The 16,821-nt window shown below is 42.3% G+C and overlaps 1 protein-coding gene across 5 annotated transcripts in view; it reads right to left on the bottom strand.

Moving 5' to 3' along the window:
• Window positions 1-230: 230 nt before the first annotated feature.
• The window catches only part of LOC127413036 (relaxin receptor 1-like), a 153,842-nt gene continuing 137,251 nt past the window's right edge, over window positions 231-16,821 (bottom strand). For all 5 annotated transcript variants that reach the window (XM_051649840.1, XM_051649842.1, XM_051649843.1 and 2 more), the window contains 7 exons: window positions 16,482-16,553; window positions 16,295-16,366; window positions 15,654-15,725; window positions 8,807-9,036; window positions 6,266-6,676; window positions 4,374-4,592; window positions 231-2,302 (listed from right to left, as the gene is read on the bottom strand). In XM_051649840.1, the coding sequence (XP_051505800.1) occupies window positions 1,992-2,302; window positions 4,374-4,592; window positions 6,266-6,676; window positions 8,807-9,036; window positions 15,654-15,725; window positions 16,295-16,366; window positions 16,482-16,553 (1,387 nt within the window). In that variant the 3' untranslated portion in view covers window positions 231-1,991. The remainder of the gene's footprint in view (window positions 2,303-4,373; window positions 4,593-6,265; window positions 6,677-8,806; window positions 9,037-15,653; window positions 15,726-16,294; window positions 16,367-16,481; window positions 16,554-16,821) is intronic.

The following is a 16,821-nucleotide window of genomic DNA, read 5'->3' on the forward strand; positions in this document are numbered from 1 at the left end:
ATATCAACTCTGTGTGGCCAAGTGATTAGGCATACACCTTAATTCTTTCAATATTCCGAGAATTAATCAAAATTCCCTTCTTGAGCTAATATTCCTTACATATAAATTGTGAGCAGATACAAAGACCCTGTTGTATTACATATTTAATGGTGGAGAATTTGTATTCAGATTTCTAATCTGATTATTTGTTATTTATCCTTCATATAATGGTGGTCGAACATGGCCAAGATTCCTAAACTAAGTCCATTATACAATTCTTACATATCATTGGTGATGAATGCTGGCAGTTGTAAATATACCCTGCCACAAAGTCACTAATTTCCTACACTTGGTAAGGTGATACATTTTAATGTTTGCATTACAAACTACATTTACATTTGTTTACAAATTGCACAGTAGCTCAACAAATAGAGCATTGCACTTGTGATGCAAAGGACCGGGGCACAAGTCCTGAAGAGCACGCATGTCAACATGTTAGACAAAAGTGTCACCACAAAATGACGTGGTTGCTTCAGCTATTGCGTTTATCATCTCACATTTGCTTATTTATTAAACTATCGGTTAGGTTTAGGTTTAAGGTTTAGGGTTGGGAGGTTGGTTTTGTTGATTTAAAATTCCATAGAGCATTAACCATAAAAACCTAAACTGTTTGGGTAAAAATTTTACTCTCTTTTATCACCACTCAGTGGACATTTCACCATAGAAATGACACAATACATGTATGAGCCATGTAATTTTATTTTGCAAAAATGTTGCTGCATTCCTGTAATTTTCATGATCAGGCTCGGTAAAACAGCAAGTAAACACTTTTATTATCCAACCATATCTTTGCTGTCTCTCTGGTTTAAGACCCTGTGAAGGAGTCTAACTGTAAACAAAGTGATTGCTTATCAATACAATCAAACACATTATTAAAACCTGTGCTGTCTGTTTCTCTTTTTATATCTCTTACTCTTGTTGTCTCACTCTCTTAACACACACACACACTCACACACAATAGTAAGCACTCTTTATATGCTGTGTATCATTATTATTATTAGGGGTGGACACTTTGACCAAAATCTTATATCACATAATGAGTAATTTTACGTCACAGTAACGGAATACATCACTTTATAACAATTTTGGCTGGTAATGCTATGAAAAAAAATGATTAAAGGAATAATCCTGGTTCACCACAAGTTAAGCTTAATCGACAGCATTTGTGGCATAATGTTGATTACCACAAAAATGTATTTCGATTTGTCGAAATGGGGTGGGGGTTGGGGGCGCTGGTGCAGTTGTACCACCCTAACGACGGCCCTGTCAATATCTATGTGGCAATTCATATTTTTGGGAAAATTCAGTGAATTAAATGCTTTCCAAATTAAAGGTACTTCATCTCATTTGATTAGTTTCTCTTTTTATATGAGACTTGATGGGGACAAACCAACAGATACATTTGTTAATTAAAAATGAATGATACGTCTGCCATAAGTGCAAAAACAGCTTCACATTATGTAACACTTAAGATTAAAACCCAAAGAATAATAATAATAAAAAAAAATATATATATATATAAAATGGAAATTTCTAACTCAGATGTGAAACCAACTGATGCGACAAGTTGATAGCAAGTTGCGATGTTGCTTGACAGCCATAAACAACTTAAAACAACTTGTTTGGGACACATCCTTCTCTGTATTTTCAATTTACTCTATGTTTTTTCTTTGCTGTCATGTGTAAATAACAAAGCAGTCCTGCCGACTGATAGCCACATGGATATATCTATCGCAGTTTAAATGGTAAAGCAAAATCTCTTTCGGTTGACACATTTCTACAGTTGCACAGTATATACCATCATAACACCGTCCCTAATTATTATCCCTGCTTTGAGTGAAGTTATACATGTAAACATCAACAAACATACAAAAAAAATGTATGCCTTGTCAGAATGAGCCCCTGGCTATGAGGCATGAGGTGAGGTGGATGGCTGGAGCCCATCAGACCCCTCAAGTCCCATTTGACCCTTTAACATGCAGTAACTGGGTTGTGCCAGAGGCATTGGACATTTCGGATGGGTGTGCAAGGTAGTCAGGTGAGCAGAGAGCTTGGCTGTTTTCCTGAAGAGGCCACATTTCCTGCCATGTAAATGAAGGCAAATGTGCTGGATGACTGCTGAGGAGAGGTCTCCGCTGTCTGTAGTTGGACCACACCTGCAGCAGTGTCTCTTTAAAGGGCCGCGTGGTCAGAGTGTACAAAATTGGATTCAAAGCACTGTTGATTGGCAGAATGAAGATAACGACCCATGAACTGATGGTTCCTGCAGAGGGGTCAATTGACAACCCAAATGAAAGAAAAATCACAAATGAGATCTCTTAAATGTCTTTATACTTTCCCCTAGAATGCAAAAGTCAGTGTTGTTTACATGCGCAGTTATAATCGAGCTACAGCGTGTCATCTGTCTGTCCAAGTAGCCTATACATGACACAATGTGTAATCAAATATTTGAAGGACGACAGCTTAGGAAGTGTTAAATGCACGTTGCGCTTTTTTCGGAGCATCAGCACAATGCCGAGGCCATTTGAAGTCTGATTAACGTGTATACATGCTGGACGAAGCTGAGGTACAATGGCAATCAAGGTATGTTAGTCCGACTTCGCAAAAATTCAGACTGTTACCATTTGAGTTGGATTTAAATGTATACATGACATTTTAAAGTCAAATTATTGTTTCAGGCTGACTGAAATCAAACTTTTAAAGTGCATGCAAACATATTGATTGTTGGAAAAACTACTTACACCAAGTGAAAAGCTGCTCAGAATTTAAAGTAGTCAATTATAGTTGAGCTTCTCTTTTGAAAAGTAATTAGCTACAATTCAAACTACTAACAAAAAGTAGCAAACTACACTGAAGCTACTTAGCTAGGCAATATATTTCTAAATATATAATTATCGGATAATAATTTAATTTATAATTTAATCAGCATTCATTTAAAATTTTTCTCAACAATGAATTTACTGTATTAATTCAAAACAAAATACAACATGAACAGCAGCATTTAACAAAATATTTTGCTATAAAAAAGAAGACCTAAAATACAGAGCAGGGACTCAATTCGGTGAATCATTTTTTTAATCTGTTCAGTTACAGGTGTCTCTTCAACTTCAGGTAATTTCATGTCCCACGGAAAATCCATCAAATAAACAAACTATTTCAATATTTATTTTTGTGAAAAATATTTCTATAAATTTTTCAAAAATTATGACTGAAGTTAGTGTACTTGTTAAAAGTGTCAGTGAAGAGCATGCTTGAGATTAAATATAAGACAAGTGATGTTTTAACCTCCTGAGACCTGAGCATGACTGCTGTGTGCATTTTCCATTACCCTTTTTGATTTGTAACTAGTAGCCCCTAAAAAATGTACAAAAAATAAAAAAATATATATATATATTTTTAGATCAAATAGATTTCACGAAAAATGTAGGTCCACATACTGTATGTGGAAAGTGGGACTATGTTGTAATGGCCAGCATCATCCAATCACTGACAACCATGTTAAAAATAAAATTTTGTTTGAAAAATTCTGAATCTATTTACTGATTGTCCCATGTCTGCCAAAGAAGATTATATAAATCTTCTGTGGTGCATGTACATACACTGTTGGACATTTTTAGTAGACAAATAATAATAATAAAAAAATAATTAAAATAATAAATAAAATAAAATAAAATAAAATAAAATAAAAATAAAAACTAGTGAGAGTGTGAAAAATGTTAAGACTTTCTAGAAATCCACAGTGCAAAAAGAGCTGAAGTTGAAGAAACACCCTTTCATGAACCGTCCGAATGAATTGTTGCACTTGAATGAATCAGACTTTCCAACACTACTTACGAGAGAGAGACCAAATTATCTCAGCTATGCTATTTATAGCTCTACATCCGATGTCAACAATGGTCTAAGTTGGGTCAATTTTTATTTCGCTATATTTGGATGTATTTCTAATTATTTTAATTAAAAATATAACTGAGGACTCTTGAGCTATCGTAGAGCAATACACATTTATAATTGCTTGGGTTCAGCAAACTATATAGAGGCACAGATGTGTCCAGTCATTGTTGAATATTATGTGGATGGAAAGACCATTCAATGTTTTTGTCTTCTGACCATACTGATATTCTATCTACAAATCCTGGGATCAAGTGAACTTTTCATAGTACTGCATGCACAAATGCCTTGTTTAGATGCCTTAAACGTTTGCAAAATTTGCAGACAATGAAGTGCAATAGAATGATGAATTATCCACAAATGCATTGCTTCAGCTCTATATCAGACTCGTCCTTGAAGAAACTGATAGCCCTGAAGACTTTAAACGGTCCCCATGAAACACCTACCAGGAATTTCGACCTCCATAAGTGATAGAATCTTGAGGATGAAAATGGGAATCCAGCACAGTGAATCAGTGATCACAATGGAGAAGAAGCGTTTAGCAATCGTCAGCTCTTTTTTAATGTGGTTGCTGTATTTGGTCGTCTGCGTCCCTGTTCTCTGGATATTGTAAAACATGCTCCCATAAGACAGTACGATGATGAGAAAAGCCACCAGATTCAGACCTATTTGGAAACAGGATATGTTTTTTACATTACAATAGAAAATACTAAATGAAATGATAAAAATGTTATGTAAAGGATGACCCCAATTTGAAAGACGCAAACAAGTACAAACTTTCAAAAATAACTTGCAGGTGTTGAATTTGGCTCGAGAAAAGGACAATGCACTTTAAAGACCTTTCAGGGCAGGAAAGATTAAGATATTGTTGAGATGATTGGATGCACTGGACTCAGTGCTCTCTCAATATTGTTAGGGTCCCAGTGCATTTCACCCAATCCATACTTAGACCTCTCAATCTGACCTCTATCATACCAAACAAATTGAGCACTCAAATCTTAAGAAACTTTCATAACCAGTAACAAAAGTATCCAAAATGACTCTGCTTGCTGTAAAAAACAAAAAAACAAAAAAATAAAAAAAAAGGCAAGCTAAAGAAAATAAATTTTGAAATCCAATCATAATGTTTTAAGGAGGATTTGCTTTTGAACCTTAAAGGAACAGATTGCCCAAAATATTACAATTCTGTAATCATTTACTCACCATAGTGTCAAATCAAACCTGCATGACTTTCTTTCTTCAGTGGAACATAAAGGGAGATTTTTTAAGAACGTTCTGGTCACTCTTTTCCATGCAAGGATGAATCGTTCTTTTGAGTCAGATCTTTTTTTGAATGAATTATTCAATCATGAATCAACTGATCTAGTTCCCACAGATCTGGTCAACTCACTGATCCAGTCACAGTGGTCCTCAAATTATTAAAATTTTTAGTGAATAATGACTTAAATTTTGGCCTGATTCTCACATAAAATATCTTATGACATTAGACTATAGCACAAAAGTCATATGGACTACTTGATACTTAAATTGTGCTTCTGGATCTTTTTTGAAGCTTAAAAGCTCCAGTCCCCATTCATTATAATTGCAAGAAAAAGAGTGACCAGAACATTCTTCAAAATGTCTCCTTTTGAGTTCCACAGTAAATAATACGGATTTGGACCTTAATGAGGGTGAGTATATGATGACAGAATTTTCATTTTGGGGCAAGCCTTTAAAAACTTTAATTGTCTAGTACAGGGGGTTTCAAACTTCACACCGGGAACCCTCAGGGGGCCACAAGGGGATGCTTGGTGGTCTGCTGAAAATTTCTGAGAAAAAATTGTAAAACATTTATAAAAAAGTAAGCATTTACCAGATTTTACATTATTTCCATTACATTCTGTTTTTTAATGACTACAAATACATTTAAACTGAAATGTACTTTATTTCAGGTTTATACTGTACATCTAACAGTACTCTTAAATTGGGTAGAAAAAAGATATGTGGTCAATTTAACACAAAAATAAATAATAAAAAAATATTTTGTAGACAATGTATTAATTTATTTTGGCTTTGGTACAACAAACAATATAAAATCCAATTATTTAATACTGTCTTTATAATATCAAACTTATTATTTTCCTCACATAATATAAATTAATCTTTAAACAGGAAAGTAGCCTATATTGGTGCCTTTTATTTATTATTTAATTTAGTATATATTATTTTATATATTATAATATTACAGTATATTTTCATATAATTAAAATAAATAATATTATATATAATTTTTTTATTAATTCATTTATTGTAAAGGTGTCTAGTAGAACATCTTTTCAAATTTGGGGGTTTTACTTACCAAGAAAGATGACAATGGAGTAAATTTGTGCGCCAAGAGTCTCTGGCTGCTCTGAATGCAAAGGGAAACACACACCATTGGTTCCATAGAAGTTTCGGAACACTCCTTTAAAGACCAGAGGCAGGAAAGCAATAACGAAGCCCAAGATCCAGATGGCCACCAAAATAGTAACAGTACGTCTGCGGCCTGGGGTCAGGTAGCGGAACGGATATACAATGCAGATGTATTTCTCCAGAGTGAGGTAGGTGAGAAGCAGCACTGACACCTCAGTTGAGAGCATGGCTAGAGATCCAATCACCTGACATGATACACTGTCCATCCAGGCTTGGGCGTGGCGGTTATACTCACCCCGGAACTTGAGGTCATACGCTCCAATCATGAAGAGGTAGACGCCCATCAGACCATCTGCACCTATGCAGTAAAGAAGGAGCTTGTAAACTAGACAAATAAGACAAACTGGTTTCATAGATTTATGTTTTTTTTTTTTGTTTTTTTTACGTGGCTCGTTCTTCGTATCAAGGCACTTTCCTGGTGTAATGAACACTAGAGGCACTACAACAACAATGACTTTTATTCCCTTTCACACAAATCACCAGTAAAACTGCATATTATCAGTCGATAAACACTTTCATTTTGCCCTATTTCTTACACAATGCAATCGTATGACATCTAAAAACTTTTACTATTGCGCATGACTGCGATACGCTTTAACATTTGCAAGTCCACACGTAAGCCGAAAGCATCACAGAAGCACCACAAAATGACATGGTTACTTCAGCAACTTGCAATTGTTTTAATTTATTATTTACATTGATATATTTAACTTTAAATAGGCTAAAGGAGTGTGTTTAATAGCATATTACACATTTTTGCTATCGAGAATCGCGAAATTTTACTGGTTACCTTTGTCTTTTTCAGATTTTTAACATCTCAGAGCTGGTTGGTATGGTTCATTACTTACAACTCTTTTTTGATGAATTTTTTGAAATCCTTTTGAAGAAAAATCCTTTTGGACCCAGTGCAGCTAAAAAAGTGGGTGGTCACTGTTGCTCTCTATTTTCCAACAGGCATTACTGACTGCTCTACTTGCCATTCTCATCCATAAACAAGACTAGTTACCCTAAAAAAAGTGGATGAACTTCAAAGGGGAGACTCTAAGGAATTGATTTCCATATATCTGTGTGAGGGATTCACTCACTCCAACAGGCACTGTCGATCTGACCTGAATGTGCCCACGGCAGCACTCTCTGGAGCATACTAATTCCCAATTCACAACTTCGATATCACCATATTAAACCATATCAAACAACAGAAATTAAAGAGCTGTTTTTCATTCCATGGTTAGATACACCATGGTGTGAGCAATATGAATTAAAAAGTGTTCCTAATAGAACATCTGCTTTGTGGAAAAGTGGTCAGTTTACTCAGGTGGAATGTACAGGACGACTTTTATGCCTGTTACATGGATGACAAGTGAGGCGTTTAGTGAGTACGGTCAGGTAAATTTAAGTGCTGAATGCTGTTGGCCATCTAAAAGCAGCCCTCACGCTGTCAGTCTGTTGCTTAAAAGGTGCCTTTGATATTTGGTAAACTAAGACAGCCTTTACAAGTGTAACTCGTAACATGGTACGATGCAGGGAAATGGATAGATGGTAAAGCTTCTTAGTATAGCTGAGAAGAGCTTGTTCACATTTACAATCATCTATCCAAAGCGTCTTACAAATGAGGAATACATTACAATATAAATGATTCCTCCTATGGTAACAGTAACATGAAACTGACAAAAAAACTGTGAATCCTGTTCATAATGTTTTTATTTATTAAGCATCTTAAGGATATGGTGCCAACATAAACAGCTCCTAAAGCTTGAGTGAAAAATTAACATGCAAAGGGACCTATCTCAATGAGAAAGCTTGAATGTCCCCTTAACGTACACAAAGCCCTTTTAAATGAATTTTAAAAATACAATTTTATGACAAGCTAAAGAATATTTAACGGAATGCTAGAGATAAAAGGTTCCAGGAGACAAATTTTTTTGTGAAACTGCTTTTGCCAAAAGGAGATTATAAAGTTTGTGAGTAGAGTGCTGAAATCGTAAATAGAGTATAAGTGGTTTCCAAAAGTCTGAGACCACTTGTGAAAATGCTTCTGCTTTCTTGATTTTGCTTTCTTCTCTAATTTTATACAAAACTTTTCATTATGAATTCTATCATCAGCTGAAAACTTTGAGTGAATAAGTTATTGAAATATTAACATGAGTTTCAGAAATTTCTTCTGGTCTTTTGAATGGTCTTTGGCTTCAATGGCAGAATACAGTACATTCAAGTTTGTGCAAAACCTGATGATCCATGTTATCATTTGATTATTTCATATCTGATTATTTCTGATTATTTCCAGGTTTAAATGAAAAGAATAGCAGCTTTCAATTTGGTCTCAGACTTTTGGACCCCACTGTACATGAATAACACAAACACTGAATAATCATGTTTTTATGAAAACAACATGTGTTATAAAATTGCTGCAAAGAAATGGCCATCTTACAGCATAATGAGATGATGCACATAGCATGGAGCTTGTTCTCAGAGCGGATGTAGGAACGCATGCAGATCACAAAGATGTTGCCGAAGCAAGTTGTTGCAGAGACAACCCAGACAAAGACACGCAGCACAATGTTGGCCAATAGGTCCTCGAAAGATGAGATGCCATCAGTGTTGGGCTTGCAGCTGCGGACGTGAGGTGCATAACCACAGTACTGGAACTTTTTAAAGTAGCTGAGGAAAAAGAAGAAAGCAGCAAACATGTAGAAACTTATAATACTAAGCTCCCGTTTTTCATAATTTCCATGATCCAAGATTTATTCATTTTCATTACTTTTCTTGGCCTGAATTTTAAAATTCCCTGATATTTCCAGGTTTTCCATGACCATTGGAAACCTGTGTCTGAGTTCCCCTTCTGTCACTCACTCGACGTTGTGTCGATATAGTGACACTAGGGGTCGCCCTTGGGAGCCCCAAACACCTCAGATCTTTGAGAAAAGGCTAATGAGAATTGGCGAGTGGAATTTGCATGCCACTCCCCCGGACAAACCGGTATAAAAGGAGCTGGCTCGCAACCACTCATTCAGATTTTTTCTTCTGAGCCGAGCGGTTGTACTATCAGCGAGCTGAATACTACTGCTGTTCCATTCACCTCTTAAGAAGCGTATGCTGTTGGATATACGGCGCATTTCCAGCGGCTTTCTCTCCTTCTGCATGACGAGTGCAGATTTTGCCCCTGGGCGCTTCGACAGCCCTAAAAGAGTGTAAATTCCTGCTAAAGAGTATATTTTCTCTATTAGAGCACACACATTGACGTTGAACATTTTTTTTAAAGATTTTTTGTGTGATTCCTGGATGTGGTCGCCATCTCTCTGCTTCCAACGGCCACGGGCGCTGCCTCACGTGTCTGGGCAGCGATCACACTGAGGCAGCATTCGTGGATGGTTCATGTTCTCATTGCGAGAATATGACCATGGCAACATTGCTGTTGCGGCTTTCCTTCTTCCGGGGGAAAGCCACTCTAGCCGCCCCCCGCGCTTCACCTTTTACCTCTGGGTATGTGGCCGGCCTGGCTGGCGCTGGAGATGATTTTGGGGCTTCAATGGGTGCGGCTCCGCCGAGTAAATCCCCGCGGACCTCCCATTCCCAAGCACGCTCGTTTGCCCCCGGCGAGTTCTGAGAGGAGACCAGCTCGCCCCAGGGCCAGCTTAGTGTCCCTTTCGGAGCTTCGGAGTGGGATGAGTGCTCGATCACTGCATTGGAGAGCGTACTGGCGATGTCAGATGCTGAGGACTCGACTGGGCTGCCACCTTCGGGTCGCCCCGCACAGTCTGAGGCTGATGGCGAGATGGCCGCCATGCTTGCTCGGGCCGCCACGTGTATCGGGTTGGAGTGGAACCTTCCAACCTCCCCTGAGCCCTCGCGGCCAGATGATTGAGCTGATGAGGTCGTGGAGGGCACCTTTTTCTGCCCAAAACCGACCTCCCAGCTCGTCCGCTCTCACTACCCTCGATGGTGGGGTGGCCCACGGGTATACGGAGGTCTCTCAGGTGGATAAGGCAGTTGCGGTGCACCTGTGCCCGCAAAGCGCAGCCACCTGGCGGGATCACCCAGCACTCCCTTCCAAGGCCTGTAGGACAACGATATCTTCTCCGATGGCCAAAGCCTACAGCGCAGCTGGTCAGGCCGCCTCTGCCCTGCATGCCATGGTCCTCCTGCAAGTATACCAGGCCAAGGCACTAAAGGAACTGCATGTGGGTAGTCCTGATCCTGATGTGATGCAGGAGTTGCGCTCAGCGACCGACCTCGCCCTCTGGGCGACGAAGGTCATGGCACGAGCACTCGGGCAGGCGATGTCAACCTTTGTGGTCCAGGAACGCCACCTGTGGCTGAATCTGGTCGAGATGAGGGATGCGGACAAGGTTCGCTTTCTCAACACCCCATCTCCCAGATCAGCCTATTCGGCGACACCGTCGAGGACTTCTCCCAGCAGTTCTCAGCGGTGAGGAAGCAGACGGAGGCTATACAACACATCTTGCCCCGGCGCAGCTCAAGATCCCGTATCCCATCTACTCGCCGGGGCGTACCCCAGTTCTCGACCCCAGTGTAGAGCCCCCCACAGGATGCTGACGCTCCCTGCCTCACAGGCTGGCACGAGGTCCAGGAACGCTCCTAAGCGCCCCTGAGATGGATGACCCAGGGAGCGAGATGTCTGCTACAAACCCAGAGCTGGTATCCAGACCACTCCATCCCCCGGTGGAGGGCCGGGAGGTAAATCCTTGGTTTCCTTTTCTTTTATGTTCGCCGCACCCCGGACAGGGTGCGGTACCCACATTCTCAAAAGAGAAGTTTCCTCACTCCCTGGGTCACATAGCCAGTGTTTACGACCGCCATTATCATGGCACTAAGCACTTGCAACTTAGACGCGTCCGGTCGCACCACACTCACACCCACGGCCAGGTGGTTGTGACAGATTACGAGGACGATCAAAAAGTCCCTCCTCCCCCGTTACCGACCCCCCTGACGCCGGGTACATGGAGCAAGGTAAGTGCTTCGAGGGGCCCTTCAGCGCAGCCATGAGTTCGAGACAAAGCGAGGCTCCTCATTGTGTCATCCCCTGATCCCTCCCACAGTGAGGCCAAACCCACAGGTACGTTAAATGCGATCGTCCCCTTAGTGCCCCTCACCCGGAGCTTGGACGCGTGGCTAGCGCCTTCCAACCCGTCGCGGTGGTTGGCCAGGACTATCCGACTCGGCTACGCGATTCAGTTCGCAAAGGCGCGATAGAGCCTGTCCCTCCAGCCAAGATGAAGAAAGGGTTTTACAGCCCTTACTTCATTGTACCGAAGAAAGCCAGTGGGTTGCGGCCAATCTTGGACCTGCGAGTTCTGAACCGTTCAAGATTCTGACGCCAAAGCACATTTTGGCGTGTGTCCGGCATCAAGATTGGTTTGCAGCGGTAGACCTGAAGGACACATACTTTCACGTCTCGGTTTTACCTCAAAACAGACCCTTCCTACGGTTTGCTTTCGATGCCCGGGCGTATCAGTACAAGGTCCTCCCCTTCGGCCTGTCCCTGTCTTCATGAAAGTCGCAGAGGCAGCTTTTGCCCCGTTAAGGGAAGTGGGTGTCCGCATACTCAACTACCTCGACAACTGGCTGATTCTAGCTCACTCTCGAGAGTTGCTATGCGCACACAGGGACCTCGTGCTCAGGCACCTCAGCCGGCTAAGGCTTTGGGTCAACTGGGAAAAAACCAAGCTCTCAAAGCATCTCTTTTCTTGGCATGGAGTTAGACTCACGAGCGAGAGCACGGTCGGTGCTGAACTGCCTGAAGTCGTTCAAGCAGAGAACAGCGGTTTCACTGAAACACTTTCAGAGGCTCCTGGGGCATATGGCATCCTTGGCGCCGGGTACGCCACTAGGGTTGATGCATATGAGACCGCTTCAGCACTGGCTTCATACTCGAGTCCCGAGATGGGCATGACACCGCGGCACACATCGCATGGCCATCACGCCGATCTGCCGCCACTTGTTCAGTCCTTGGACAGACCTTGCATTTCTACAGGCAGTAGTTCAGCAAGTGTCCCGGCGTGTCGTCATTATGACAGACACCTCCAAGCAAGGCTGGGGCACCGCGTACAATGGGCACGCAGCCGCTGGCTCCTGGACAGGACCGCGACTGTGTTGGCACATCAACTGCCTCAAATTGCTGGCAGTATTGCTCACCCTGCAGAGGCTTTTGCCGTTGATCTGGGGCAAGCATTTATTGGTCCGGACAGACAACACAGCGACAGTAGTGTATATAAATCGCCAAGGCGGCTTACGCTCACGTCGCATGTCGCAACTCGCCCGCCGTCTCCTCCTATGGAGTTAGTGGCGACTGAGGTCGCTGCGGGCCACCCACATCCCAGGCAACCTCAACGCCACAGCGGACACGCTGTTGCAGCAGGTGACGCTCAGGGGAGAGTGGAGATTCCACCCCCAGGTGGTTCAGATGATTTGGAGTCGGTTCGGCAAAGCACAAGTAGACCTATTTTCCTCCCAAGAAACCTCCCACTGCCTGCTCTGGTATTCTCCGACAGGAGCCCCCCTCGGCCCAGATGCGCTGGCACACAGACCCTGTGCAAGGTCTGGGAGGATGAGGAGCAGGTCACCCTCGTGGCCCCGTATTGGCCCACCCAGGCTTGGTTCTCAGACCTCACACTCCTCGCGACAGCCCCTTCCTGGCGAATTCCCCTGAGGAAGGACCTTCTTTCTCAGGGACAGGGCCTAAGTGGCCTACCACCAGCAGTGGTAGACATGATCACTCAGGCCAGAGCTCCTTCCACAAGGCAGCTTTATATCCTGAAGTGGCATTGGTTCACGAATTGGTGTTCTTCCCGAGCTGAAGACCCTCAAAGATGCGCAGTCAGGTCAGTGCTTTCCTTCCTGCAGGAGAGGCTGGAGGAATGGCTGTCCTCCTCCACTTTGAAGGTGTATGTGGCTGCCATAGCGGCACACCACGATACAGTGGACGGTAAGTCCTTAGGGAAGATCATCAGGTTCCTGAGAGGCGCCCGGAGGCTGAATCCTCCTAGGCCACGCCTGTTCCCCTCATGGGATCTCTCCATGGTCCTCCTGGGCCTTCGCGGAGCCCCCTTTGAGCCGCTAGAGTAAGTGGAGTTGAAAGCCCTCTCCTTGAAGACGGCTCTCCTGATTGTGCTCACCTCCATCAAGAGGGTCGGGACCTCTGAGCAGCTCTTTGTCTGCTTTGGCGGACAGTGCCCGGCCCTTCGGGAATACGAGCACACTCCACAAGGAGTCTGGCATCCTCGTGGGCACTGGCCCATGACACCTATCTAGCAGACATCTGCAGGGCAGCGGGCTGGGCGACACCCTATACCTTCGCGAGATTTTACAATCTCCGGGTTGAGCTGGTTTCATCCCGTGTTCTGTCAAGTACGAACAGGTACGTTCAGGAATACTGACAGCTGGCCGGGTGTATCGCTTGCGTATAGCACCTTTCCCCTCCAAAGAGGCGAAGATGTGTGCTTCTTTTCCCATGCGAGTTCACGAACCCGTGAACCCTGGATGTTCTTCCTCCCTAGCCCTGTGGCTCACGAATTCAGTGGATGAATTCAGAGCCGGAACCAGTACGTGTGCAAATATGCCCTTACTGAGGTAGGTGCTCCACAGGTGCTGGTTACTCCGGTAACCCCTTGTGATGTATTTTCGCCAGTATGGTCTCCCTGTCCGCAGACCTGCGTCTCCCTTCAACAGAGCTCTCTCTGTCCCAGCACCGTGTTTGTAGAGCTCCTCCCCTTTCAGGCAGGACCTACCACCGCGCCTCTTCCATGTGCGGCTCTGAGCCCACATGACGTGCTTGCCACATATTACCTCCCCTCCGGGCAGGATGTGGTCTCCGCGGGGTCTTTTCCCCCTGAAAGAATAGGATAGGAAAAGAACACCTTCCCTGGCACATATATTGAGCATTAAAATGGCCCCAGCTGAATAACTGCATACTCTGTGGAGAGAAAACATAGAGAGAAAAGGCTGCAGCTGGCGTGGCCTGCTTCCATACTAGATATGTCTCTTCCCCCCCTAGGGATGTGGGGAACTATACAACATTTTTTGGGGCGATGGGGGAGGCTACGTGCAGACCGGTGCACCTGCTACTACGCACGCAGTAGCTTGCTTGCACCTGCACCGGCAGTCTACGTAACATGGTTCAGCTAGTTGTGGCGTTTCGTATAGGGACCCCTAGTGTCACTACATCGACACAATGTTGAGTGAGTGACAGAAGGGGAACGTCTCGGTTACTGTCGTAACCTACGTTCCCTGATGGAGGGAACGAGACGTTGTGTCCCCCCTGCCACAATGCTGTACTACCCGCTGAAATGGCTCCTCAGCACAAAATCTGAATGAGTGGTTGCGAGCCAGCTCCTTTTATACCCGTATGTCCGGGGGAGTGGCATGCAAATTCCACTTGCCAATTCTCATTGGCCTTTTCTCAAAGATCTGAGGTGTTTGGGGCTCCCAAGGGCAACCCCTAGTGTCACTACATCGACACAACGTCTCGTTCCCTCCATCAGGGAACGGAGGTTACGACAGTAACCGAGACGTTCTGCTGTCACTCAAGCTGTCCTTACAGGGAAAGGTGATTTTTATACCAGAGAAAGAACAGAGAAGATGATAGAGAATACTACTAAACAGAACTGATATAGTTCGAGAAAGTGTTTGCAGCGAAGAAGTCAAAACAAAAACCACATTCACAGTCTCAATCTGAGAAGAAGCATTATAAATGACTTTTCATTTTTCACAGTGTAAATTACACACGGCAGCAAGGCGCAACATTGGTTCCTCAAGTAACTGAAAAGATTGTAAAGGGAATTGTAAACACTCAAAGATATATTTCAGACACTTTTGTATCTTTGCATGTTTTTCAGATGATACATCATAATCACTGCCAATTACAACACCAAGTTATGGGAGAAAATTATTTTGAAAAATTTATAGAATACAAAATATAAGAGTCAATTTCTGGAGTATTTAAAATGGGGCTAGGACTAAAGAGATTGTCTTAATGTTTTTTTAATGAGGATATTTTAGAGTAAAAAAAAAAAGAAACATCAGGAGACTACATTAGAATAAGGTTCCTACAAAACTGATGTTTATTAGTACAAATAATATTGATATTCAGTTGCATGAAAAATATCTTCTACCTGGCCTCAGCATACTATTATTCAATTATCTACGTTGATTACTCTCAATGACTAGAGAAAATAGAGACTTTGAGTGAAATCAAGTTGCAGATATTGAGCAAGTGGAACACAAAGAATTAATAAGATCTTTCAAAAATCCGTACTTACATGTGAGTCAGGTTCTTAAGAGGTTCAAACATCTGTCTGTGGATGTTCCCAATTTCGATTCCCTCGATGCTCCTGCGACACAAAAAGCTTTCTCTCAGGGGTCACTCTTTGGAAAACCACCATCATTAGCATTTCAGTGTTCACTTTACAATATTTTACCCCTCTTTTTCCATTTTCATCTCTTACAAATATGCAGTTTTTCACACAAGTTGTTCTCTGAAATTCTTTGAAGTATGACCAAAAGGCAGATTGCTTTTCCTCTGGTGAGTAGAGGGGAAGACAATGCTCACAGCATGAAATCTGGGTAGGAGCATTGTACTATAATGAAAGGGGCCCTGCAAACAGCACATTACTAAAATTGCAGGTCTCTTTGGGTGGTGTTTCATGTGAATATGTGTGTTTTTTATTTTTTTGAAAGCAAAAATGGGAGAAAGGGTTGGTGTATGGCTTTATACTCAAGCTCTCAAGCTGTGTTTGTCTTATTTTTGTCACTGACAATATTTGGACAGAATCTTACACCAATTACAGTACAACTTGTAAGTTCACATACTCCTTGTAAATTCTTAAAAAAAAAAAAAAAAAAAAAAAAGAGGGATCATAAAAATCAACATGGAAAAAACATGGAATTTAGAAAGACTTACAGTGACTTCAATCGATGCAGTTTGTCAAAGTGGTCCACTCGCAAGTCCATGATGGGGTTATACGAAATATTCCTGCAGACCAACATGAGGCAGAGAGAACTACCGGTTGGAAATGCATTTCTAACATCAAAGCTGTGATGTATGTTCTGTGTACAGCTATTAAAATGCATCTAAATAAATTTCTTACAGTTGAAGCAAGTCACCGAGATTGACAAACAGATCAGGAGGGATCGCTTCGATTCGGTTACTGGACAAATCCCTGTAGAAAAAGAGAAGATATTTATGCCATATGCATTCAAATGAAGAGCAAGCCAATCTTGCTGATGACTGCCAGACTCTTTGATGACTGATATTCTGTAACTAGTCAGGTTGGGTGCAAGTAAGACTGATCCATTGTTGACTTTGAAATTGATAAGAAAATCCATTCAAAGAGGATTTTTGTTTTTTGTTTTGCTTATTTCTCAAAAACAGCACAGAAATAGGTCACGACTAAACTCCAGAGAACAATTTGTGGTGATTATTTTGGC

This window comes from Myxocyprinus asiaticus, chromosome 22 (genome assembly GCF_019703515.2).
Source record: "Myxocyprinus asiaticus isolate MX2 ecotype Aquarium Trade chromosome 22, UBuf_Myxa_2, whole genome shotgun sequence".
In the NCBI taxonomy this organism is placed as follows: domain Eukaryota; kingdom Metazoa; phylum Chordata; class Actinopteri; order Cypriniformes; family Catostomidae; genus Myxocyprinus; species Myxocyprinus asiaticus.